The 27,312-nt window shown below is 46.8% G+C and overlaps 1 protein-coding gene and 1 long non-coding RNA gene across 5 annotated transcripts in view; one reads left to right on the top strand and one right to left on the bottom strand.

The window, feature by feature from the left end:
• Positions 1 to 5,094, top strand: part of LOC138651970 (filamin-binding LIM protein 1-like) — a 35,853-nt gene extending 30,759 nt beyond the window's left edge. For all 3 annotated transcript variants that reach the window (XM_069742632.1, XM_069742633.1, XM_069742634.1), the window contains exons 6-8: positions 1,475 to 1,653; positions 2,612 to 2,729; positions 2,875 to 5,094. In XM_069742632.1, coding sequence (XP_069598733.1) covers positions 1,475 to 1,653; positions 2,612 to 2,729; positions 2,875 to 2,985 — 408 coding nt within the window. In that variant the 3' untranslated portion in view covers positions 2,986 to 5,094. The remainder of the gene's footprint in view (positions 1 to 1,474; positions 1,654 to 2,611; positions 2,730 to 2,874) is intronic.
• The window catches only part of LOC138651974 (uncharacterized), a 120,730-nt gene that overhangs the window by 82,210 nt on the left and 11,208 nt on the right, over positions 1 to 27,312 (bottom strand). For both annotated transcript variants that reach the window (XR_011315551.1, XR_011315550.1), the window contains exon 2: positions 24,496 to 24,563. This is a non-coding gene — a long non-coding RNA (uncharacterized lncRNA). The remainder of the gene's footprint in view (positions 1 to 24,495; positions 24,564 to 27,312) is intronic.

Consider the following 27,312-nt stretch of genomic DNA (forward strand, 5'->3'; position numbering starts at 1 on the left):
ATTACCACAAAGTGACACTGGTCAGGTTTCAAAAACTTGGTTACTAAGGGGTTAAGCCTGTTACCTCCTTTCTGTGGGTGCCCACCAAAAGCAGGGTGTCACTGGTGGGAGTAGTCAGCCCTGGAGGTAGGGTCAGTGGTAGGGTGAAACTCTGCAATTTCACCATCTTGGGCATTTTGCTGGGATTGTACTCTGGTATTGTCGGTTTGTGGTTTAATAAATGATTGCCACACTGTTTTACCCTCACCCTGCTTTGTCTGAGTAGTGTTCTGCCCACGGGAAAGGAGTGCTGGTGTGCAGTGGGATGAGCCCTGGTATGCAGTGGGATGAGCCCTGGTGTGCAGTGGGATGAGCTCTGGTGTGCAGTGGGATGAGCCCTGGTGTGCAGTGGGATGAGCCCTGCTGGTCCATGAGGTCTTAGGCTGGTTTCAGATTTGCGTGTTTTTTTTTTTCGTTTTTGCGCAAAAAAACGCAAAAAACGCATGCGTTTTTTCCCTATACTTAACATTAAAAACGCATGCGTTTTTTGCATGCATTTTGACGACACATGCGTTTTTTCTCTGCATGCGTTGTGTTGCAGAAATGCAACATGTAGTAATTTCTAGCGGCTTTTTTTGCGGTAAAAAAACGTATTGATGTCTATGTAAACGCCTGCGTTTTTAAGCACATGCATTTGCATGCGTTTTATAGAAAAACACAAGAATACACACTGATAAGCCACCCCCAACCCTAACCCTAAGGGATCCTAGGGTTATGGTTAGGATCCCTAGGGTTAGGGCTAGTGTTAGGGTTTGTGTTAGGGTTAGAGTTTGGGTTAGGGTTTGTGTTAGGGTTAGAGCTTGGGTTAGGGTTAGGATCCCTAGGGTTAGGGCTAGGGTTAGGGTTAGAGTTTGGGTTAGGGTTTGTGTCAAGGTTAGGGTTAGAGTTTGGGTTAGGATCCCTAGGATTAGGGCTAGGGTTTGGGTTTGCGTTACGGTTAGAGTTTGGGTTAGGGTTAGAGTTTGGGTTAGGGTTAGAGTTTGGGTTAGGGTTAGAGTTTGGGTTAGAGTTTGTGTTAGGGTTAGAGTTTGGGTTAGGGTTTGTGTTAGGGTTAGAGTTTGGCTTAGGGTTAGAGTTTGGGTTAGGATCCCTAGGGTTACTAGGGATCCTATCCCTAACCCTAGGTATTTCTGTTTATAGTGGGTTTTCTAGTTGATTTCGATGATTGGCAGCTGTCACACACTTCTCATCATGCGTTTCAAAAACACAAACACAGGAAAAAAAACGCATGTAAACGCGCCAAAACGCCGCGTTTGTGTTAAAACATGCAAAAACACATGCACCTAAAAACGCAGCGTTTAAACGCGTTTTTTCACCAAATGCGTTTCAGTTTAAAACGCTGCGTTTTTAAACGCAAATGTGAAACCAGCCTTACGACAGTTACTGTGTCAGGAGTCTCGGTCCGCGGTCACCTTATTGCTCTGAATTATTGCAGGAAACATTGGAGAAGTGCAGCAAATGTCAGAGCCTGATCCTACAGCACATTGTGCGGGCGCTGGGGAGCAGTTACCACCCCGAATGTTTCACCTGTGTGGTCTGCAACCGGACCATCGCCGACGAGAGCTTCGCTGTGGACGAGTACAATGACGTTCACTGTGCAGAGGATTATTACAGGTAGAGACTGCAGGATAATGGGATGGTACATAGACCAGGGAGAAAGTATGTGCCCCCCACATCCACCTCCAGGGGCTTCTGTACTCCTCTACATCCATAGACATTAATACAGAGAAAAGGATGTGCCCCATCTACATTCATACACATTAATATGGGGTGGGACCCTCTGCAGATATAGCAGACAATCTTTGCCCCTTCATCCAGAAGAGCATTTGTGGTGTCAGACCCTGATGTTGGGGGGAGGCCTGGCTTAGTTTCCATGGTGTAGCATGGGGTTGGGGTGTGGGCTCTGTGTGGCCGCCCATGTTCTCCCCACTCCATGTCTGTATGAATCTTATGCACTGGGCACCATCATGGGGGACAGATAAAGGTAGTCCCCAAACTGTCCCCACAAAGCTGAGGCTGCCCCCTGATAACGAGCCCAGAGCATTCTCCCCCTCCACCATCTCTACAGGGGGCACAATGCAGTCGGGGTAACGTCCTCCTGGAATCACCAAGCCCAGACTCCTGGATCAGACACATATAGAGAAGTGCGATCATTCATTGCACATGACACGTCTCCTCCAGAGTCCAATGGTGTCAGCAGAGCAGTGGGGACTTTTCTGCTTCTCAATACTCGGCCCCTGCTATGAGTCGTTGGGGGGATGGACCTGAAGGAGACGTCTGGATTCCGTGATCACAATGTTCCGCCCAATCCTTTCTCCATATAGTGTATGACATGGTATACGACATGTTGTGGAGGCAGGAGGACACATTCTGTATATCGCAAGTTTGGGTTCACACTTCATTGAGGGCTTTGGTCTGAACAGGACTCGAGTGACAAAACATAGACATTGACTTCAGTTTGGTAAACTCAGCCCAGAACCTTCAGGGTCCATGTTTTTGGCTGGACACAATAGTCGTCTATGTCTTGCAGATTTCCAGTTTGTTCTTCTTACGTATGTTTCTCGTCATACAGGAAATATGCTCCGATTTGCACTTCTTGTCGGCAGCCGATAATAGCGAAGAACGGGCAGGATTCCTACAAGATTGAATGTATGGGACATAACTACCACGAGAACTGCTATCGCTGTGAGGTACGTACGTCCTCGGTGCTGCCGGTGTGCATCGCTCACATCATACACTTAGTGACCCTCCTGAAGTCTCCTGGAAACATCCTGGGTCCAGCAGGGTCCGGCAGTTGTCCATGTCGTCTCTCAATAATGGACTCTTTTCTCCTAGAAATGTCGAGTTCTGCTGTCCCTGGAGCCGACGGACAGCGGCTGCTTCCCCCTGAAAGGCCGGTTGTTGTGCAAATCCTGCCACCTGTCCTGGAAAGACGAGGTGTCCTAACCCCGAGAGACCAGCACCCCACATCCTAATGTCCCCAGCGCCCGGACATCATTACTAGGAGTGAAATCTGATTCCAGGAAAAGTGAGGACCCCGTTACTTGGGAGGAGGGGGCTCGACCCATTTCCAGACCTCACCAGAACATTTCCTGGACTTTGGCCGCCATCCACTTGCACCTTAATACAGACTGTGCTGATTGTTTCCATGTACCTTGTGTCTGCACGTCCTGTACTCGTCAGTGATGAATACAATCACGACCTGACACCACGAGACATTGCTTATAAGAGCTGTTATGTAATGGGGTGATGGGCAGCGTCTAATAACCCACAGCGCCACGTCACTGACACCATCATATACAGAGACCCACGAAAGTATTCGGCCCCCTGGAACTGTTCAACCTTTTCCCACATATCATGCTTCAAACATAAAGATAACAAATGTTAATTTTTGGTGAAGAAACAACAACAAGTGGAACACAATTGTGAAGTTGAATGAAATTTATTGATTATTTTAAATTTTTGTGGAAATTCAAAAACTGAAAAGTGGGGCGTGCAATATTATTCGGCCCCTTTACTTTCAGTGCAGAAGTTCATTGTGGATCTCTGAATGATCCAATGTCGTCCTAAATACCTAATGATGATAAATATAATCCACCTGTGTGTAATCAGGTCTCCGTATAAATGCACCTGCTCTGTGATAGTCTCAGGGTTCTGTGTGAAGCACAGAGAGCATCATGAAGACCAAGGAACACAACAGGCAGGTCCGTGATACTGTTATGGAGAAGTTTAAAGCCGGATTTGGATACAAAATGATTCCAAAACTTTAAACATCCCAAGGAGCACTGTGCAAGAGATCATATTGAAATGGAAGGAGTATCATACCACTGCAAATCTACCAAGACCCGGCCGTCCCTCTAAACTTTCATCTCAAACAAGGAGAAGACTGATCAGAGATGCAGCCGAGAGGCCCATGATCACTCTGGATGACCTGCAGAGATCTACAGCTGAGGCAGGACAGTCTGTCCATAGGACAACAATCAGTCAGACACTGCACAAATCTGGCCTTTATGGAAGAGTGGCAAGAAGAAAGCCATTTCTAAAAGATATCCATAAAAAGTGTTGTTTAAAGTTTGCACAAGGCACCTGGGAGACACCAAACGTGTGGAAGAAGGTGCTCTGGTCAGAGGAAACCAAAATCAAACTTGTTGGCAACAATGCGAAATGATATGTTTGGTGTAAAGGCGACAGCTCATCACCCTGAACACACCATCCCCACTGTCAAACATGGTGGTGGCAGCATCATGGTTTGGACCTGCTTTTCTTCAGCAGGGACAGGGAAGATGGTTAAAATTGATGGGAAGATGGATGGAGCCAAATACAGGACCATTCCTGAAGAAAACCTGTTGGACTCTGCAAAAGGCCTGAGACTGGGACGGAGATTTATCTTCCAACAAGACAATGATCCCAAACATAAAGCAAAATCTACAATGGAATGGTTCACAAATAAACGTATCCAGGTGTTAGAATGGCCAAGTCAGAGTCCAGACCTCAATCCAATCGAGAATCTGTGGAAAGAGCTGAAAACTGCTGTTCACAAACGATCTCCATCAAACCTCACTGAGCCCGAGCTGGTTGCCAAGGAAGAATGGGCGAGAATTTCAGTCTCTCCATGTACAAAGCTGATAGAGACAAACCCCAAGCGACTTGTAATCGCAGCAAAAGGTGGAGGAACAAAGTATTAAGGTAAAGGGGTAATATTGCACGCCCCACTTTTTAGTTTTTGATTTTCCACAAAAATTTTAAATAACCAATAAATTTCGTTCAACTTCACAATTATGTTCCACTTGTTGATTCTTCACCAAAAATTTACATTTTGTATCTTTATGTTTGAAGCAAAGCATATGTGGGAAAAGGTTGAAAAGTTCGAAGGGGCAGAATACTTTCGCAAGGCACTGTATAGACTATATAGACACCTGCAAGCACCACGTCACTGACACCTCATCATATACACCATGTTCCAAATTATTATGCAAATGATATTTTTCTCAGATTTTCCTAAATGCTCGGTGCAAATGACAGTCAGTCTAATAAAAGTCATCACCCGTTAGATTATACATCGAATTTTATTTAAGAAACCTCCCAATGATAACAGTATAATCTCCAAAATGAATAAAACCCCACAATGCACTGCTCCAAATTATTAGGCCCAGTAGAATTTCTAAACATTTGATATAACGAACTGAAAAGTCTCATTTGTGGGATTTGCAGCATTAGGAGGTCACATTCACTGAACAAAAAAGCTATTTAACCCCAAAACCTCCTAACAGGCCAAGTTACATGTAACATAGGACCCTTCTTTGCTGTCACCTTCACAATTCTTGCCTCCATTGAACTTGTGAGTTTTTGGAGAGTTTCTGCTTGTATTTCTTCCCTCCCAGAGCCGCTGTTTTGATGTGAACGGCCTCCCACCCTCATAGATCTTTGGCTTGATGATCCTCCAAAGGTTCTCTATAGGGCTGAGGTCAGGGGAAGATGGCGGCCGCACCATGAGTTTATCTCCTTTTATGCCCATAGCAGCCAATGACTCACTATTCTTTGCAGCATGAGATGGGGCATTGTCAGCATGAAGATGATTTTGTTCCTGGTTTCTGCTATTATACCATGGAAGAAAGTTGTCAGTCAGAAACCGGTTTTTACGTACCAGTAATAGGATTTTACGGAGCCACGACAGCACCCCTACGAGAGAGGGGATCCGCCCACCTTCCGGACAGGAACCTACAGGATTTAAAGGGGCGGTCCCCCTCACCACTCCAGTTTGTGTTTCAGAGTATAAGGGACACCGCCATTGAGTTAGTACATAAACATATATACTTAAACATTACTAAATACCATCACCTTCTAAAGAGTGATTTTTTTTAACAAGCACACTTTCCCCAAAGGGTGCAGAAACCAGTGAATAACTACGGGGGGGAATGTGCGGGTGCTGTCGTGGCTCCGTAAAATCCTATTACCGGTACGTAAAAACCGGTTTTCCTATCGCCACGACAGCACCCCTACGAGAGATTTTCAAAGATCAATCACCTGGGAGGGACTACAGCACTAAGTACTGTACGGCCAAAAACTAAATTGGCCTCTGAAGATAAATCAAGGCGATAATGTCTATAAAAGGTGGAAGGAGATGACCAAGTTGCCGCCTTACATATTACGTCTATGGAGACGTCCGCTCTTTCCGCCCAGGATGAGGCCATGGCTCGAGTGGAGTGGGCCCTGATGCCATCTGGTGGTGTCTGGCCTTTAGCAGTATAAGCAAGATATATGGCATATCTTATCCATCTGGCGATAGACGCTTTAGTTACACTCGCCCCTTTCCTTGGATTCTGAAAGGAAACAAACAGATCCCTACTCTGCCTCCATGGTTCTGTTTTGTGTAGGTACTCTAATAGAGTTCTTCTGACATCTAACGTGATATTTCTGCTCGTCAGCTGAATTCGGATTGTCACAGAAAGATGGTAAAATTATTTCCTGACTTCTATGAAATTTGGAAGCCACTTTTGGTAGGTATGCTGGATCAGGTTTTAACACTACCCTGTCCTGAAAGACCATTAAATAAGGAGGGTCTATCGACAAAGCTTGTAAGTCACTCACTCTCCTAGCAGAGGTCAGGGCTACTAGGAAGGCTGTTTTTAAGGTCAAATTTTTTATGGAAACAGAATCTAATGGCTCAAAGGGGGGTTCTGTTAAGGCGTCTAAAACCAAATTTAGATCCCATGGTGGTAATCTAGGAATATACACTGGGTTACTACGTTCAGTGGCCCTGATAAATCGGGAAACCCATCTATTTCCCGCCACATCACTGTTATATAACGCTCCCAAAGCTGATACTTGGACTCTAAGGGTATTTACCGCCAAGCCCAATTCTCGGCCTTTCTGTAAACACTCCAGAATAGCCGGAATTGGGACCTTGCCAGAAAAGGGATTTTGGTAGAAGGTAAGGAACTTTTTCCAAGTTTTAGCATAGATTTTAGTGGTGACTTCCTTCCGGCTATTTAAAAGGGTAGATATGAGAGCCTCTGAAAACCCTCTTCTCCTCAATAACTCCCTCTCAAATTCCACGCCGTCAGATGCAGGGATTCCACATTGGGGTAACTGAATGGACCCTGAGAAAGAAGCTCCGGGCTGGTCGGCAGTACCCAGGGGTCGGACACAGACATTGCCCTGAGTAACGAGAACCATGCCCTCCTGGGCCAAAAGGGGGCAATCAGGATCACTCTCACCCTGTCCTCCCTGATCTTCCTGAGGACTATCGGGATTAGACACATTGCAGGGAACGCTTAAGCCAGAGGAAAATTCCAGTGTATTTGAAGGGAGTCTATTATACAGGGCTTGTCCGCCACATGAAGAGAAGCGAACTTCCTGGTCTGCCTGTTCTCTCTCGTTGCGAATAGATCGATAACGGGCAATCCCCACAGGTCCACTATCTGTCTGAACACCCGTCGATCTAGAACCCATTCTCCCTGACGTAGAGAATGACGGCTGAGGTAATCTGCCTCTGTGTTGAGCTCTCCCCGAATGTGCACAGCTGATAGAGAGCGAAAGTGGGCTTCGGCTATTTCGAGTATGTCTGTGGCGGTGTTCATTAGGGATCTTGACCTTGTACCCCCTTGATGGTTGAGATACGCCACTACTGTTGTGTTGTCTGTCTGGACTCTTACATGTGAATCCTGCAGAGATGGAAGCAACCTGAGTAAGGCCTTCTTCACTGCCGTGAGCTCTTTCCAATTCGAGGACTCTTGAGCCTCTAAGAGAGACCATTGCCCTTGAGTCCAGACATCTCCTATGTGAGCTCCCCAACCTATTGGACTGGCATCGGTTGTGACCGTGTTGTCTGGTACTACACTCCAGCGTACTCCTTTCCCTAAATGTCTTCTGTTTAACCACCATCTCAGACTGTGTAGAGTGGTGGTGGACAGTCTGAGTCTTCCGCCTAATTGCCCTTGAAGACTTCTCTCTGTATCCAAGACTTGGGCCTGTAACACTCGAGTGTGGAATTGAGCCCACTGGACGGCTGGTATGCAGGACGTTAGAGATCCCAGAAGGGACATAGCGTCTCTTAAAGTCAGATCTGGCTTCCTTGTTACCGTACTGACTTTGTGCACAATCCTCTGCTTTTTCTCCTCCGGAAGGAAACATTGTTGCCCTTCCGAATCCAGCAGAATACCTAGGAAAGTCTGAGTTGTTGATGGGTCGAGTCTTGACTTCTCCATATTGACTATCCAACCCAAGTCCTGTAAGGAAGATATGACATGATTTAGGTGAGTACTACACTGGCCAAAGGAATTTCCTACTACCAGGAAGTCATCCAAGTAGGGTATAATTAACGTATCCTGTTCTCTGACATAGGCCATTACTTCTGCCATGACTTTAGTAAACACCCTCGGTGCCATAGATAGACCAAAGGGCATTGCAGCAAACAAAGTGTCTGACCTGGTCGTTTAAGCGCACCGCCATTCTGAGGAATTGTTGATGATCCTGGTGAATGGGCAGATGGTAATGCGCATCTTTTAAATCCAGGACTGTCATATAACATCTGGGAAAGAGAAGTTTAGTTGCCGTTTTAATAGATTCCATCTTAAAGGCATGATACTCTAGATGTTTGTTTAATCTCCGTAAGTTTATGATGGTTCTAAAGGATCCATCTGGCTTGGAGATTAAAAATAAAGGGGAATAGAACCCTTTCCCCTGTTGATGTTTTGGAACCTCCACTATGACTTTCTTCCGTCTTAGCATTTGGACCTCTTTTTCAAGGGCCTTTTGTTGGTCTAAGGAATCAGGGGCAGTTAAGATATAAAATTCAGAAGGTCTTTCTCGGAACTCTAATTTTAACCCTGAATTGATTATACCCAGAACCCAATTGCTCGAAGTTATTTTGGCCCACTGAGCATAAAAGAATTTTAACCTGCCCCCTACTGGAAGATCTCTATTAACGATAGTTTCTTCTTCTTCTTGAGGAAGATGACGAAGCATTAAAATCCGAACCTTTCTTTTTTGGGTCTGATGGTTCCCAGTCTCGGTTGTGGTAAGGTCTTCGGTATTGGAAGCGTCTCCTGAAGGTATTCCTAAAGGTAGGATTGAAAGCTTTAGGAAAACCTTTCTTCCTATCCTCAGCCTTAGCTAGGATATCATCCAATACCGGGCCAAACAGGTACTCACCCCTACACGGTATTGTACACAGTTTAGCTTTCGCCTGGGCATCCCCTTTCCAGGTCTTAAGCCATAGGGCTCGGCGAGCAGCATTTGAGAGACCTGCTGATCTTGCCGCCAATTTTAAAGAATCCACTGACACGTCCGCTAAATACGCCACCCCCTCACGTATTTGCGAAAGTGAGTTCAACATCTTGTCTCTGGGCACCTTGGACTTCAGCTGTTCTTCCAGTTGGGATATCCACACCATGACGGATCTAGCCGTACACGTGCTAGAGATAGCAGGTTTGAACGCCCCTGCAGTTGATTCCCATACTTTCCTCAAAAACATGTCCGCCTTCCTATCTGATGGATCTTTCAGAAGGCCCACGTCCTCCAGCGGCAAGGTACCGGCTTTAGATGTAGAAGCCACCGCTGCATCCACTTTCGGAACTTTCATCCACTCTGCCAGCTCATTATCTTCAAAGGGATACCTTCTTTTAGCTGATGACGGAAGGAAACCCTTATCCTGCTTATCCCATTCTCTCTTTATAAGAGTCTTAAGGTACCTTCACACATAACGATATTGTTAACGATATCGTTGCTATTTGTGACGTAGCAACGATATCGTTAATGAAATCGTTATGTGTGACAGCGACCAACGATCAGGCCCCTGCTGGGAGATCGTTGGTCGCTGAAGAAAGTCCAGAACTTTATTTCGTCGCTGGACTCCCTGGAGACATCGCTGGATCGGCGTGTGTGACACCGATCCAGCGATGTCTTCACTGGTAACCAGGGTAAACATCGGGTAACTAAGCGCAGGGCCGCGCTTAGTAACCCGATGTTTACCCTGGTTACCATGCTAAAAGTAAAAAAAAACAAACACTACATACTTACCTACCGCTGTCTGTCCTCCAGCGCTGCGCTCTTGCTTCTCTGCTCTCCTCCTGTACTGGCTGTGAGCCGGAAAGCAGAGCGGTGACGTCACCGCTCTGCTTTCCGGCTCACAGCCAGTACAGGAGGAGAGCAGAGAAGCAAGAGCGCAGCGCTGGAGGACAGACGGCTGTAGGTAAGTATCTAGTGTTTGTTTTTTTTTACTTTTAGCATGGTAACCAGGGTAAACATCGGGTTACTAAGCGCGGCCCTGCGCTTAGTTACCCGATGTTTACCCTGGTTACCGGCATCGTTGGTCGCTGGAGAGCGGTCTGTGTGACAGCTCTCCAGCGACCAAACAGCGACGCTGCAGCGATTCGGATCGTTGTCGGTATCGCTGCAGCGTCGCTAAATGTGAAGGGGCCTTTAACCGTATCCACCACCGGGAACGCCTTACGACTCCTCTGGCACAAGCCCGCAAACATTATGTCCTGTGCGGACCTTGGTTCCTTGCTCTCTGCAACACCCATGGTAGCTCGGACTCCTTTAACTAACATGTCCATGTTGTCCACCGAGAAACAAGGCCTTCCCTCTTCATCTGAGGAGGATGGAGATGAGGAGTGGGAACATTCCCCTTCTTGCAGGGACAGGCTAGATCCTGGCGATATGTCCCTGCCCGACCTTTCCTGGCGGCTGCCTCTAAGTGAATAGCTAATTTCTTCCCTGATGACCGCTCTAAGGTCTGATGACCGAAGGGGAGCTTCCTCTTCTAAGGTCTGAGATATGCAAGCCTGACACAGCCTTTTGGTATAACTGTCAGGCATTGGTGTCATGCATAGAGCACATTGCTTGTGCTTAGATTTTGTGGTCTTTTTTCCCTAAAACAAAGCACAAATAACAGACCATATCAGCACCAGGTGTCTGATTTAACACTCACCATAAGGCTGATCCTGTGAATACCGGTTCTGGAGGAGTAGGATCCAAATGTGACGCTGGGGCGCTCGGACGCTGCCGCCCCCGTACCACGCTGCTGCTGCTTCTCCTTGAGCGTCCGCTACCGCTCTTACTGCGCTGTTCTGCTCCCTCTCCATGAGGGTGCTCGGCGTCCCCTACTGAGGACATGGTTGCGCGCCTCCTACCCTAGGCGTCGCTCTTTTACAGCGCTGCAGCGCTCCTCCCCCGGCTTACCCCGGAAGCGTACCAACTACTTCCGGGTTCACCAGCGCCGGTGTGGACGCTGCACACCGCGCTCAACCGCGGACCAGGACGGCACTGCCCGACTCCTGGGACGCGCTCCTCATGGCCAGACGAGGGGGGGTCTGCACGCAGGACACCCCCGACGCTGCTTCCGAGCCCCCGATTCCACCGTTCCTAAAAGATACCGCGCAGAGGCATGGAGGCCCGGGAAAGACTGCTGATCCTGCAGGCTCCCGCCGTCCGGACAGGAACCCAAACTGGAGTGGTGAGGGGGACCGCCCCTTTAAATCCTGTAGGTTCCTGTCCGGAAGGTGGGCGGATCCCCTCTCTCGTAGGGGCGCTGTCGTGGCGATAGGAAAACTCTATATACTTTGCAGAGGTCATTTTCACACCTTCAGGAACATTAAAGGGCCCTACCAGCTGTTTCCCCATGATTCCAGACTAAAACATCACTCCTCCACCTCCTTGCCGACATTGCAGCCTTGTTGGGACATGGTGGCCATCCACCAACCATCCACTACTCCATCCATCTGGACCATCCAGAGTTGCTCGACACTCATCAGTAAACAAGACTGTTTGGAAATTAGTCTTCATGTATGTCTGGGCCCACTGCAACCGTTACTGCTCATGAACACTGTTTAGGGGGTGGCCGAATAGTAGGTTTATGCACCACAGCAAGCCTTTGAAGGATCCTACACCTTAAGGTTCGAGAGACTCCAGAGGCACCAGCAGCCTCAAATAACTGTTTGCTGGTTTATAATGGTATTTTGGCAGCTGCTCTCTTAATCCCATGAATTTGTCTGGCAGAAACCTTCCTCATTATGCCTTTATCTGCATGAACTGTCTGTGCTCTGTTTCAGTTACAAATCTCTTCACACTATGATGATCACTCTTAAGTTTTCATGAAATATCTAATATTTTCATCCCTTGACCAAGGCATTGCATAACACTTTTCGGCAGCAGTGAGATCCTTTTTATTTCCCATATTGCTTGAAACCTGTGGCCTGCTTAATAATGTGGGTCATCATTTTTAAGTAGTTTTCCTTTAATTAGAATCACCTGGAAAACTAATTATGACATGTGTTTAAGATTTCAGTGATTCATTGAGCCCTGAGACACAAAACCATCCGCAAACTTATTTGAAAAACAAAACAATTAAATCTTTGACACTTAAATCCAAATTGCATAATAATATGGAACACCGTGTACACAGACCTGCGAGCACCACGTCAGACACATCATATACACAGACCTGCGAGCACCACGTCACTGACACCTCATCATATACAGAGACATGCGAGCACCACGTCACTGACACCTCATCATACACAGACACCTGCGAGTATGTCACTGACACCTCATCATATACACAGACCTGCGAGCACCACGTCACTGACACCTCATCATATACACAGAGACCTGCGAGCACCACGTCACCGACACCTCATCATATACAGAGACCTGCGAGCGCCACGTCACCAACACCTCATCATATACACAGACCTGCGAGCGCAACGTCACTGACACCTCATCATATACACAGACCTGCGAGCGCCACGTCACTGACACCTCATCATATACACAGACCTGCGAGCACCACGTCACTGACACCTCATCACATACACAGACCTGCGAGCACCACGTCACTGACACCTCATCATATACACAGACCTGCGAGCACCACGTCACTGACACCTCATCATATACACAGAGACCTGCGAGCACCGCGTCACCGACACCTCATCATATACAGAGACCTGCGAGCGCCACGTCACCGACACCTCATCATATACACAGACCTGCGAGCGCCACGTCACTGACACCTCATCATATACAGAGACCTGCGAGCACTGTTGTGAATTCTGTGGCAGAGCTCCCTCCTGTGGTCACAAGTGGTACTTCGGCTGATTCTCTCTATGAGCTTCCGTTAGTGGAGGAGAGTGGTACTGCGGCTTTTGAGTTTCCTTCCTCAGGTGATGTGGTGAAGTCGTTAGGTGCTGCTCTATTTAACTCCACCTAGTGCTTTGATCCTGGCCTCCAGTCAATGTTCTAGTATTGGACTTGCTTCCTCCTGGATCGTTCCTGTGGCCTGCTGCTCTGCATAGCTAAGTTGCTCTTGTGTTATTTTTGTTTGCTGTTTTTTCTGTCCAGCTTGTTTATTTGGTTTTTCTTGCTTGCTGGAAGCTCTGGGACGCAGAGGGTGTACCTCCGTGCCGTTAGTCGGTACGGAGGGTCTTTTTGCCCCCTTTGCGTGGTTGTTTGTAGGGTTTTGTGTTGACCGCAAAGTTACCTTTCCTATCCTCGCTCTGTTCAGAAAGTCGGGCCTCACTTTGCTAAATCTATTTCATCTCTACGTTTGTCTTTTCATCTTAACTCACAGTCATTATATGTGGGGGGCTGCCTTTTCCTTTGGGGTATTTCTCTGAGGCAAGGTAGGCTTATTTTCTATCTTCAGGCTAGCTAGTTTCTCAGGCTGTGCCGAGTTGCATAGGGAGCGTTTGGCGCAATACACGGCTGCCTCTAGTGTGGTTGGAGAGGATTAGGGATTGCGGTCAGCAGAGTTCCCACGTCTCAGAGCTCGTTCTATGTTTTTGGGTTATTGTCAGATCACTGTATGTGCTCTGACTTCTATGTCCATTGTGGTACTGAATTACCAGCCATAACAGTACTGGAGGCCAAAAGTACTAATGATTCCCAATAGAGGGAAAAAAGAAGTTCTGAGACCATTTTTTTTTCTCTGCACTGTGTTTTGCCTTTTTTTTCCCCTAGACATTTGGGTGGTTCAGGACACAGGTGTAGCAATGGACATTAAAGGTCTGTCTTCATGTGTGGATCAGCTCACGGCAAGAGTACAAAATATTCAAGACTTTGTGGTTCAGAATTCTATGTTAGAACCAAGAATTCCTATTCCTGATTTGTTTTTTTGGAGATAGAACTAAATTTCTGAGTTTCAAAAATAATTGTAAACTATTTCTGGCTTTGAAACCTCGCTCCTCTGGTGACCCAGTTCAACAAGTTAGGATCATTATTTCTTTTTTACGTGGCGACCCTCAGGACTGGGCATTTTCTCTTGCGCCAGGAGATCCTGCATTAAGTAATATTGATGCGTTTTTCCTGGCGCTCGGATTGCTGTACGATGAACCTAATTCAGTGGATCAGGCAGAGAAAAATTTGCTGGCTCTGTGTCAGGGTCAGGATGAGATAGAGGTATATTGTCAGAAATTTAGAAAGTGGTCCGTACTCACTCAATGGAATGAAGGTGCGCTCGCAGCTATTTTCAGAGAGGGTCTCTCTGAAGCCCTTAAGGATGTCATGGTGGGATTTCCTATGCCTGCTGGTCTGGATGAGTCTATGTCTTTGGCCATTCAGATCGGTCGACGCTTGCGTGAGCGTAAATCTGTGCACCATTTGGCGGTATTATCTGAGCATAAACCTGAGCCTATGCAGTGCGATAGGACTTTGACCAGAGTTGAACGGCAAGAACACAGACGTCTGAATGGTCTGTGTTTCTACTGTGGTGATTCCACTCATGCTATCTCTGATTGTCCTAAGCGCACTAAGCGGTTCGCTAGGTCTGCCACCATTGGTACGGTACAGTCAAAATTTCTTTTGTCCGTTACCTTGATCTGCTCTTTGTCATCTTATTCTGTCATGGCATTTGTGGATTCAGGCGCTGCCCTGAATTTGATGGACTTGGAATATGCTAGGCGTTGTGGGTTTTTCTTGGAGCCCTTGCAGTGTCCTATTCCATTGAGAGGAATTGATGCTACGCCTTTGGCCAAGAATAAGCCTCAGTACTGGACCCAGCTGACCATGTGCATGGCTCCTGCACATCAGGAGGTTATTCGCTTTCTGGTGTTGCATAATCTGCATGATGTGGTCGTGTTGGGGTTGCCATGGCTACAAGTCCATAATCCAGTATTAGATTGGAAATCCATGTCTGTGTCCAGCTGGGGTTGTCAGGGGGTACATGGTGATGTCCCATTTCTGTCTATTTCGTCATCCACCCCTTCTGAGGTTCCAGAGTTCTTGTCTGATTACCGGGATGTATTTGATGAGCCCAAGTCCGATACCCTACCTCCGCATAGGGATTGTGATTGTGCTATCGATTTGATTCCTGGTAGTAAATTCCCAAAAGGTCGACTGTTTAATTTATCTGTGCCTGAGCACGCCGCTATGCGGAGTTACGTGAAGGAGTCCTTGGAGAAGGGGCATATTCGCCCGTCATCGTCGCCATTAGGAGCAGGGTTCTTTTTTGTGGCCAAGAAGGATGGTTCACTGAGACCTTGTATAGATTACCGCCTTCTAAATAAGATCACGGTTAAATTTCAGTATCCCTTGCCGCTGTTATCTGATTTGTTTGCTCGGATTAAGGGGGCTAGTTAGTTCACCAAGATATATCTTCGTGGTGCGTATAATCTTGTGCGTATTAAGCGAGGCGATGAATGGAAAACTGCATTTAATACGCCCGAGGGCCATTTTGAGTATCTAGTAATGCCATTCGGACTTGCCAATGCTTCATCAGTGTTTCAGTCCTTTATGCATGACATCTTCCGAGAGTACCTGGATAAATTCGTGATTGTATACTTGGATGATATTTTGATCTTCTTGGATGATTGGGAGTCTCATGTGAAGCAGGTCAGAACGGTGTTTCAGGTCCTGCGTGCTAATTCTTTGTTTGTGAAGTGATCTAAGTGTCTCTTTGGTGTTCAGAAGGTTTCATTTTTGGGGTTCATTTTTTCCCCTTCTACTATTGAGATGGACCCTGTTATGGTCCAATCCATCCATGATTGGACTCAGCCGACATCTCTGAAAAGTCTGCAAAAGTTCCTGGGCTTTGCTAATTTTTATCGTCGCTTCATCTGCAATTTTTCTAGTATTGCTAAACCATTGACCGATTTGACCAAGAAGGGTGCTGATGTGGTCAATTGGTCTTCTGCTGCTGTGGAAGCTTTTCAAGAGCTGAAGCGTCGGTTTTCTTCTGCCCCTGTGTTGTGTCAACCAGATGTTTCGCTTCCATTCCAGGTCGAGGTTGATGCTTCTGAGATTGGAGCAGGGGCTGTTTTGTCGCAGAGAAGTTCTGATTGCTTGGTGATGAAACCATGCGCCTTCTTTTCCAGGAAGTTTTCGCCTGCTGAGCGAAATTATGATGTTGGCAATCGAGAGTTGCTGGCCATGAAGTGGGCATTCGAGGAGTGGCGTCATTGGCTTGAAGGAGCTAAGCATCGCGTGGTGGTCTTGACTGATCATAAGAACTTGACTTATCTCGAGTCTGCCAAGCGGTTGAATCCTAGACAGGCTCGTTGGTCGCTGTTTTTTGCCCGTTTTGACTTTGTGGTTTCGTACCTTCCGGGCTCTAAAAATGTGAAGGCGGATGCCCTGTCTAGGAGTTTTGTGACCGACTCTCCGGGTTTATCTGAGCCGGCGGGTATCCTCAAAGAGGGAGTAATTGTGTCTGCCATCTCCCCTGATTTGCGGCGGGTGCTGCAAAAATTTCAGGATAATAAACCTGATCGTTGCCCAGCGGAGAAACTGTTTGTCCCTGATAGGTGGACGAATAAAGTTATCTCTGAGGCTCATTGTTCGGTGTTGGCTGGTCATCCTGGAATCTTTGGTACCAGAGAGTTAGTGGCTAGATCCTTTTGGTGGCCATCTCTGTCGCGGGATGTGCGTTCTTTTGTGCAGTCCTGTGGGATTTGTGCTCGGGCTAAGCCCTGCTGTTCTCGTGCCAGTGGGTTGCTTTTGCCCTTGCCGCTCCCGAAGAGGCCTTGGACACATATCTCTATGGATTTTATTTCAGATCTTCCCGTCTCTCAAAAAATGTCAGTCATTTGGGTGGTCTGTGATCGCTTCTCTAAGATGGTCCATTTGGTACCCTTGTCCAAATTACCTTCCTCCTCTGATTTGGTGCCATTGTTCTTCCAGCATGTGGTTCGTTTACATGGCATTCCAGAGAATATCGTTTCTGACAGAGGTTCCCAGTTTGTTTCGAGGTTTTGGCGAGCCTTTTGTGCAAGGATGGGCATTGACTTGTCTAGGAGAAGTCTCAACGTTTCGCTAATCGCAGACGCTGTGTGGGTCCCCGACTTCGTGTTGGGGATTTGGTTTGGTTGTCTTCTCGTCATATTCCTATGAAGGTTTCCTCTCCTAAGTTTAAACCTCGTTTTATTGGTCCGTATAGGATTTCTGAGGTTCTTAATCCTGTGTCTTTTCGTTTGACCCTTACTGATTCTTTTTCCATCCATAACGTATTCCATAGGTCATTGTTGCGGAGATACGTGGCACCTATGGTTCCATCTGTTGATCCTCCTGCCCCGGTTTTGGTGGAGGGGCAGTTGGAGTATATTGTGGAGAAGATTTTGGATTCTCGTGTTTCAAGACGGAAACTCCAGTATCTGGTTAAGTGGAAGGGTTATGCTTAGGAAGATAATTCCTGGGTCTTTGCCTCTGATGTCCATGCTCCCGATCTTGTTCGTGCCTTTCATATGGCTCATCCTGGTCGTCCTGGGGGCTCTGGTGAGGGTTCGGTGACCCCTCCTCAAGGGGGGGGTACTGTTGTGAATTCTGTGGCAGAGCTCCCTCCTGTGGTCACAAGTGGTACTTCGGCTGATTCTCTCTATGAGCTTCCGTTAGTGGAGGAGAGTGGTACTGCGGCTTCTGAGTTTCCTTCCTCAGGTGATGTGGTGAAGTCGTTAGGTGCTGCTCTATTTAACTCCACCTAGTGCTTTGATCCTGGCCTCCAGTCAATGTTCTAGTATTGGACTTGCTTCCTCCTGGATCGTTCCTGTGGCCTGCTGCTCTGCATAGCTAAGTTGCTCTTGTGTTATTTTTGTTTGCTGGTTTTTCTGTCCAGCTTGTTTATTTGGTTTTTCTTGCTTGCTGGAAGCTCTGGGACGCAGAGGGTGTACCTCCGTGCCGTTAGTCGGTACGGAGGGTCTTTTTGCCCCCTTTGCGTGGTTGTTTGTAGGGTTTTGTGTTGACCGCAAAGTTACCTTTCCTATCCTTGCTCTGTTCAGAAAGTCGGCCCTCACTTTGCTAAATCTATTTTATCTCTACGTTTGTCTTTTCATCTTAACTCACAGTCATTATATGTGGGGGGCTGCCTTTTCCTTTGGGGTATTTCTCTGAGGCAAGGTAGGCTTATTTTCTATCTTCAGGCTAGCTAGTTTCTCAGGCTGTGCCGAGTTGCATAGGGAGCGTTAGGCGCAATCCACGGCTGCCTCTAGTGTGGTTGGAGAGGATTAGGGATTGCGGTCAGCAGAGTTCCCACGTCTCAAAGCTCATTCTATGTTTTTGGGTTATTGTCAGATCACTGTATGTGCTCTGACTTCTATGTCCATTGTGGTACTGAATTACCAGCCATAACAGAGCACCACGTCACCGACACCTCATCATATACACAGACCTGCGAGTGCCACGTCACTGACACCTCATCATATACACAGACCTGCGAGCACCACGTCACCGACACCTCATCATATACACAGACCTGCGAGCACGTCACCGACACCTCATCATATACAGAGAACTGCGAGCACCACGTCACTGAGACCTCATCATATACACACAGACCTGCGAGCACGTCACTGACACCTCATCATATACAGAGAGACCTGCGAGCACCACGTCACTGACACCTCATCATATACACAGACCTGCGAGCACCACGTCACTGACACCTCATCATATACAGAGACCTGCGAGCACCACGTCACTGACACCTCATCATATACACAGACCTGCGAGCGCCACGTCACTGACACCATCATATACAGAGACCTGCGAGCACCACGTCACTGACACCTCATCATATATACAGACCTGCGAGCACCACGTCACTGACACCTCATCATATACTAAGACGTGTGAGCACCACGTCACTGACACCTCATCATATACACAGACCTGCTGCGAGCGCCACGTCACTGACACCTCATCATATACAGAGACCTGCGAGCACCACGTCACTGACACCTCATCATATATACAGACCTGCGAGCACCACGTCACTGACACCTCATCATATACACAGAGACCTGCGAGCACCACGTCACTGACACCTCATCATATACACAGACCTGCGAGCACCACGTCACTGACACCTCATCATATACACAAACCTGCGAGCGCCACGTCACTGACACCTCATCATATACACAGACCTGCAAGCGCCACGTCACTGACACCTCATCATATACAGAGACCTGCGAGCACCACGTCACTGACACCTCATCATATACAGAGACCTGCGAGCACCACGTCACTGACACCTCATCATATACACAGACACCTGCGAGCACCACGTCACTGACACCTCATCATATACGCAAACCTGCGAGCGCCACGTCACTGATACCTCATCATATACAGAGACCTGCGAGCACCACGTCACTGACACCTCATCATATACACAGACACCTGCGAGCACCACGTCACTGACACCTCATCATATACACAAACCTGCGAGCGCCACGTCACTGATACCTCATCATATACAGAGACCTGCGAGCACCACGTCACTGACACATCATCATATACACAGACCTGCGAGCACCACGTCACTGACACCTCATCATATAGAGAGACCTGCGAGCACCACGTCACTGACACCATCATATACACAGACCTGCGAGCACCACGTCACTGACACCTCATCATATACACAGACACCTGCGAGCACCACGTCACTTACACCTCATCATATACAGAGACCTGCGAGCACCACGTCACTGACACATCATCATATACACAGACCTGCGAGCACCACGTCACTTACACCTCATCATATACAGAGACCTGCGAGCACCACGTCACTGACACCTCATCATATACAGAGACCTGCGAGCACCACGTCACTGACACATCATCATATACACAGACCTGCGAGCACCACGTCACTGACACCTCATCATATACAGAGACCTGCGAGCACCACGTCACTGACACATCATCATATACACAGACCTGCGAGCACCACGTCACTGACACCTCATCATATACAGAGACCTGCGAGCACCACGTCACTGACACCATCATATACACAGACCTGCGAGCACCACGTCACTTACACCTCATCATATACACAGACCTGCGAGCACCACGTCACTGACACCTCATCATATACAGAGACCTTTGTAGTGGTTGTAGTTGTCATATAATGTCTACAATATTACGCTCAGGATACACCTGCGTGGTCCGCTTCTAACAATAGACTAATAACATGTGGCCCCTCAACGATCTGCGTGGTACCAAATCTCTCAGGCATTTTGGCTCCACCGTTTTGTCTCTATAGAACGCCACACGGACACATCACTATCAGTATGAAACTAGTGGCTACGGACGCCTGTGTCCTAATTTTACATATGGCCGTGTGACTGACGTGCACCAAACTGCAGGACGCGTCCCAGGGTGATTTCTGGCTGAGTATTTTAAACACATCTACAGTCGTTCTCAAAAGTTTACATACCCCGGGAGAATTTTTGCTTTCTTGGCCTTTTTTCAGAGAATATGAATGAGAACACCAACACTTTTTCTCCACTCATGGTTAGTGGTTGGGTGAAGCCATTTATTGTCATCTACTGTGTTTTCTCTTTTTAAATCCTAATTACAACACAAAACCTCCAAATGACCCTAATCAAAAGTTCTCATACCCCATTATGATTTTAAAAAAAGAGAAAACACAGTAGTCTGACAATAAATGGCTTCACCCAACCACTGATCATGAGTGGAGGAAAAGGTTTTGGTGTTATCATTTATATTCTCTGAAAAAAAGGCAAAGAAAGCAAAAATTTGGTCGGGGTATGTAAACTTTTGAGCACAACTGTACATCCCCAACAGCACAGTGCGGCCATAGTGTTCACAGTTACATTACAGAGTGACAATAAGGAGCAAGGTGACATCACAGAGCCGGTAACACGATGACATCGCAGAGAGTCGGTAACACGATGACATCGCAGAGCCGGTACCACGATGACATCACAGAGAGCCGGTACCACGATGACATCACAGAGAGCCGGTACCACGATGACATCACAGAGAGCCGGTACCACGATGACATCACAGAGAGCCGGTACCACGATGACATCACAGAGAGCCGCTACCACGATGACATCACAGAGAGCTGGTACCACGATGACATCACAGAGAGCCGGTACCACGATGACATCACAGAGATGGTACCACGATGACATCACAGAGCTGGTACCAGGATGACATCACAAAGCACAGGTAATTCATTGTATGGCATCACAGAGTAGCAATAACAACACTATAGAGGTAGTGTATGACCGAGGGATCCTGTTCTTTGCATTTTAGGATATGTGGAGGAGATTCAGATTCAAAATCAGTTCAAGTTGGCGATAGCTAGGTTGTTATACATTGCACGTAAATTAATAGCTAGGCATTGGATAAATGAAGAAATCAACGACAATACAAGAATTTTTTAGACAATCAGACTTTATTGTAAATATGGAAAAAGATATTTATGACAAAAGAAAAAGGGAAAAAAAAGTTCAATGCATTGTGGACACCGTGGGTGGAGAGATGATGATCCCGAAGGGAGGATGTACTTCTGAGTATTTGTTGTTGATGTTTCTATAAGGTGGGGTGGGGGGGATGCGCTGTAATTGAAAATATGTGACTTTGTTGGACACTGTAATGTCTGGTCTCTGTTTCTTTGTTTGAATTTCATCAATAAAAATCTATCCGATTCAAAAGAGCAGCAATAACACATAGGAGCACAGGGTGTCATTATTACTCAGGGAGGTGTCAGCCATGCCCCATGTATGGAGGAAATACATCCTGTCATGTACCCGCTTCTCAGCACGTGACTGGGGGTTGCGCCTGCAAGGGTTAATCTATCTCCCCACTCAGTCCAGCATCCAACCTCTGTCCTATGCTGTAATGGGAGCATAAATCACACACCGACCCAGGCCACACACCCACTCATACATGCTGCCACTTCTCACCAAACACCCGGGCGATGAGTCCCAGAAATATTACTACTACTGTCTGCCAATCATAAGGCTCACACACTGTAAGGCTATGGATTCTTTAGAGCATACAAGGTTCAGACTTATTAAAGTTTTATGCTTTAATAGAAAAGGTACAGTGCTTACAATAAAAAAGGTATAAAAATATGGGAATAAAACACATACAAATATGCAAAAACAGTGGTAAAATAAAGGGATAAAACTTACAGTTTTCCCCCACATGTGAACATCTTTCTTTCTGTGTATGCCTAATTTATAGAGTCGACCTGGTGGTCACATTTCTAGAGCAGCCTCTCAGGTTAATATTATAATTGCTGGTTTGTGACTGGACCATGGCTGCTCCACCAATTAATATATTATTTTCTCTGAAACTCTTTGTGTAACGTTTGTAGGGATTGGCTCAGGTGAGCAGTGGTAGGGCCGCAGTAATGAGGCAACACACAGGCTTCCAGTCCAAACTTCAGTGGTTTATTGACACTTTAAACAGTCCGTGACAGAAAGTAAGAGAAAAAAAACAAACATACTCCAGCTTGGAGAACCACTGGTCTCAGACTCACCCTTACACGGGACGGGCTTAACTAAGCGGCTGGCAGGTCAGCGGCTTCCGCCAGGTGCCATTCCCAGGGTTGCTAACAGTCATGTCACCAACCTTTGTGACATGTGTGGCAGAGAAAACAGTTCAGGCTCTCTCCAGCCCAGCTCCAAACCCAGAATAACATGTGCCAAACAAAATAAACTCCATTACATAGTCTATAGCCACAGCCACAGGTGAGGTACCCATCACATGGGTCGATCACGTGATCGTGGCATCACTGCAGGTCCTCAACCTTAGGAAAATAACAGGCTAAAACTTATCCTGCCTGGAGAAATATATCTTCCGTCCAGCACTACACCTTTTACTGCACCACACGTTTCTCATAGATAATGTCCGGCTGTAATTTCCATCTCTCTTCAAAAGAGCTAGAAGGTGTGAAATGTTTCCCCTTCCTGGTTCTTAGCGAGGCCCCCTGGCGGGATTGGAGACAGTAGACTGCCCTCTCAGGATAACATGTGCTGTGACCCCTGTGAGACCTGCAGTCTCCGGACAGATGTTAAATTACTGCTAGTCATTAAGGTACCGTCACACTCAGCGACGCTGCAGCGATATAGACAATGAGCCGACCTAAACTAGATCGCTGGAGCGTCGCTGTTTAGGTTGCTGTAGAGACGTCAAACACAGCAACTCCAGAAAGATGCAGGAGCGATCCAGTGACGTAACGGCGACTCACTTCTTGTTCTCGCTGGTTGTTAGCTCCATGTCAAACAGCCGGAGTGTACCGATCCGACACACATCTAGGGGCCCTATGCTCGTTGCTGGCGTCGTTGCTAGGCTTGAGCGAAACGGATCGGACAAATTCAAAAGTCGCCGACTTTTGGCAAAGTCGGTTTTCATGAAACCCGACCCAATCCTAGTGTGGGATCGGCCATGCGTTCGGCGATCTTCGCGCCAAAGTCGCATTTCGTATGACGCGTTTGGCGCCATTTTTTCAGCCAATGAAGGAGCGTGGGCAGAGTGATGACATAGGTCTTAAGGGCGTGCACGCCTATCGCCATCTTCTCGCTTGTGCGCTGTAGCGATTTGCAAGAGAGAGAGAGAGACACCTGACGACCAAATAAAGTTCTGGACTTCTAGCTCCGACCAGCGATGGCACAGCGGGATCCAGATCGCTGCTGCGTGTCAAACACAACGAGATCGCTATCCAGAACGCTGCAATGTCACGGATTGTTGTCGTTCTCTTTGCAAAGTTGCTGAGTGTGACGGTACCTTTAGTGATGAGCGAATATACTCGTTACTCGGGTTTTCCTGAGCACGCTCGGGTAATCTCCGAGTATTTGTTAGTGTTCGGAGATTAAGTTTTCATTGCTGCAGCTGAATAATTTACAGCTATCAGCCAGGCTGAGTACATGTGGGGGTTGCCTGGTTGCTAGGGAATCCCCACATGTACTCAGCCTGGCTAGTAGCTGTAAATCATTCAGCTGCGGCGATGAAAACTTAATCTCCGAACACTAACAAATACTCGGAGATCACCCGAGCGTGCTCAGGAAAACCCGAGTAACGAGTATATTTGCTCATCACTACTAGTCATACATCCATACCTATACATATTTCACTACACATCCACATTTGGGAACATTTTGAGAAGATAGTAAAGACTAATCAATTATGTTCATCTGGACCATTACGCTGCTCCCAGCCCCGGCCATAAAAACCTCAGAGCCGAACTTCACTCACCGAGCGTTTGGGTATCCAGCTGGTGGTGGTACGTGGAATATGTGGTTCAGGTCTGGACAACGAGTGACCTGGAGATGGAAAAGGACAAATCAAGATAAGAGAATGAATCCTGATCCCAAGTGACGAGGAGAGGTTATAATACTGTCTACTATCAGGATATACACTGCAGAATATACCGGAGACCCCCGAATCCATCACAATGTATAGGGTGGGCCATTTATATGGATACACCTGAATAAAATGGGAATGGTTGGTGATACAACTTCCTGTTTATGGAACATTAGTATATGAGAGGGGGAAACTTTTCAAGATGGGTGGTGACCATGGCGGCCATTTTGGACCCAACGTTATTTTTTCCAATGGGAAGAGGGTCATGTGACACATCAAACTTATTGGGAATTTCACAAGAAAAACAATGGTGCGCTTGGTTTTAATGTAACTTTATTCTTTCATGAGATATTTACAAGTTTATCTTTGTGTACAGCAATTGACATGTCGCAGAGGTTAACACGTGAGGAGCGGATAGAAATTGTGTTGATGTCTGGTGAACGCAGTACCCGGGTCATTGCAGATTTCAATGCAAGACACCCTACGCCAGAAAACGGTCACCATTCCCATGTTATTTAGGTGTATCCATATAAGTGGACCACCCAAAAAAGTTTGCCTCATCACTGAACATAATGTTCTGTGTAAACTGAGGGTCCCGTTACAATTATTGTTTTGCCCATTCTGCAAATTCAGGGCACCGATCTGGGTCACCAACCATTCCATTTAGATGCATCCATATAAATGGCCCACCCAGTACTATAACATCCAATAAATTACATCTAGTAAATATAGATATAAGATGACCCAATAATGCAAGGGGATAAATACAAATAAGTACACATTTTATTGCACAAAAATAACAAAGAGAACAAAGAAATAACAGGTAATAAGGCAAGGTAGAACACGCATTTAGCAGCTAGAAGATAGCCGGATGGAAATAATGGGGCATTGGGAGTCACTACAAATACCAGCACCAGGTAATAAATGTCCACAAGCAGTATGGAAACAAGTCGACAATAACACCAGCGACCAACAGCAACCTGCAAATGTCCTAGAACGAGGCACTAATAATGTATTAAAGGGAAGGTGCCACCAGTTCTCTTGTAGTTTTATGTGTGAAATTAAGCTTAAAATATTAATTAAAATTTGTTAATGCAGTGTTTGCAAATGTTTCTACATGAAAAGTATTATATATATTTTTTTACAAAATATATATATAATTACCACTAGAGCATTATCCGTTTTAGGCCTCAAGCAGCTATAGTGAGACTTAGGCTACTTTCACACTTCCGTCGGTACGAGCCCGTAGCAATGCGTAAGGCCGACGTACGTTGTGAAATTACTGCACGATGGGGGCAGCGGATGCCCATTCTGCAGTCCGGTGAGGAGTGGGCGGAGTTTCGGCCGCGCATGCTCGGTCGGAAATGTCGCACGTCGCACAAAAAAAACATTACATTGAACTTTTTTTTGTGCGTCACGTCCGCCAAAACTGAACGGATCCTTCGCACGACGGACGCGATGTGTGCCCATCTGTTGCGATCCGTCGCTAATACAAGTGTATGGGCACAAAAAGCATCCTGCAAGCACATCTGCAGGATCCGTTTTTTGCTCATAATGACGGATTGCGATGGAGGACAAAAGACGGAAGTGTGAAAGAGGCCTAACCAGCTTTACTGTTAGCTGGAAAATTGGGCCAGTAACTGCTGACATCACCATTTCCCTTCACTTTTGGGTGGTCTAGTATCCCTGGGGCAGAATGAAGGGCAGCATCACAGCGCAGCGCCATTTTGTGTGTGACTGCCCTGTGATCCGCTATCACCAGCAGTCACTGCATCAGAAGCACAGCTTGTTTACAGAGGAGCAGAAGATGGTGGACTGGAGAAGAGTGGGGACATCTGGGGTGTATGGAGCAGCAGTATAGCTTTATGGGAGCGGTCTGTGACCCATCAGTCAGTAAGATAAGGAATGGCCAGCCATTGTGGAGGGGGGAGGGACAGGTAGTATGATGAGTGACACATATGGAGCGTAGTGGGGAGAGATGCACATGGAATAGCAGGGGTGAGACACTGAGTGTGATGGGGAGAGGGACAGGTAGTATGATGAGTGAGACATACCGTTGTGGCCAAAAGTATTGACACCCCTGCAATTCTGTCAGATAATACTCAGTTTCTTCCTGAAAATGATTGCAAACACAAACTCTTTGTTATTATCTTCATTTAATTTGTCTTAAATGAAAAAAACACAAAAGAGAATGAAGTAAAAAGCAAAACATTGATCATTTCACACAAAACTCAAAAAATGGGCCAGACAAAAGTATTGGCACCCTCAGCCTAATACTTGGTTGCACAACCTTTAGCCAAAATACCTGCGACCAACCGCTTCCGGTCACCATCAATGAGTTTCTTACGATGCTCTGCTGGAATTTTAGACCATTCTTCTTTGGTAAACTGCTCCAGGTCCCTGATATTTGAAGGCGCCTTCTCCAAACTGCCATTTTTAGATCTCTCCACAGGTGTTCTATGGGATTCAGGTCTGGACTCATTGCTGGCCACCTTAGAAGTCTCCAGTGCTTTCTCTCAAACCATTTTCTAGTGCTTTTTGAAGTGTATTTTGGATCATTGTCCTGCTGGAAGACCCATGACCTCTGAGGGAGACCCAGCTTTCTCACACTGGGCCCTACATTATGCTGCGATATTTGTTGGTAGTCTTCAGACTTCATAATGCCATGCACACGGTCAAGCAGTCCAGTGCCAGAGGCAGCAAAGCAAC

This window comes from Ranitomeya imitator, chromosome 10, assembly GCF_032444005.1.
Source record: "Ranitomeya imitator isolate aRanImi1 chromosome 10, aRanImi1.pri, whole genome shotgun sequence".
Lineage (NCBI taxonomy): Eukaryota > Metazoa > Chordata > Amphibia > Anura > Dendrobatidae > Ranitomeya > Ranitomeya imitator.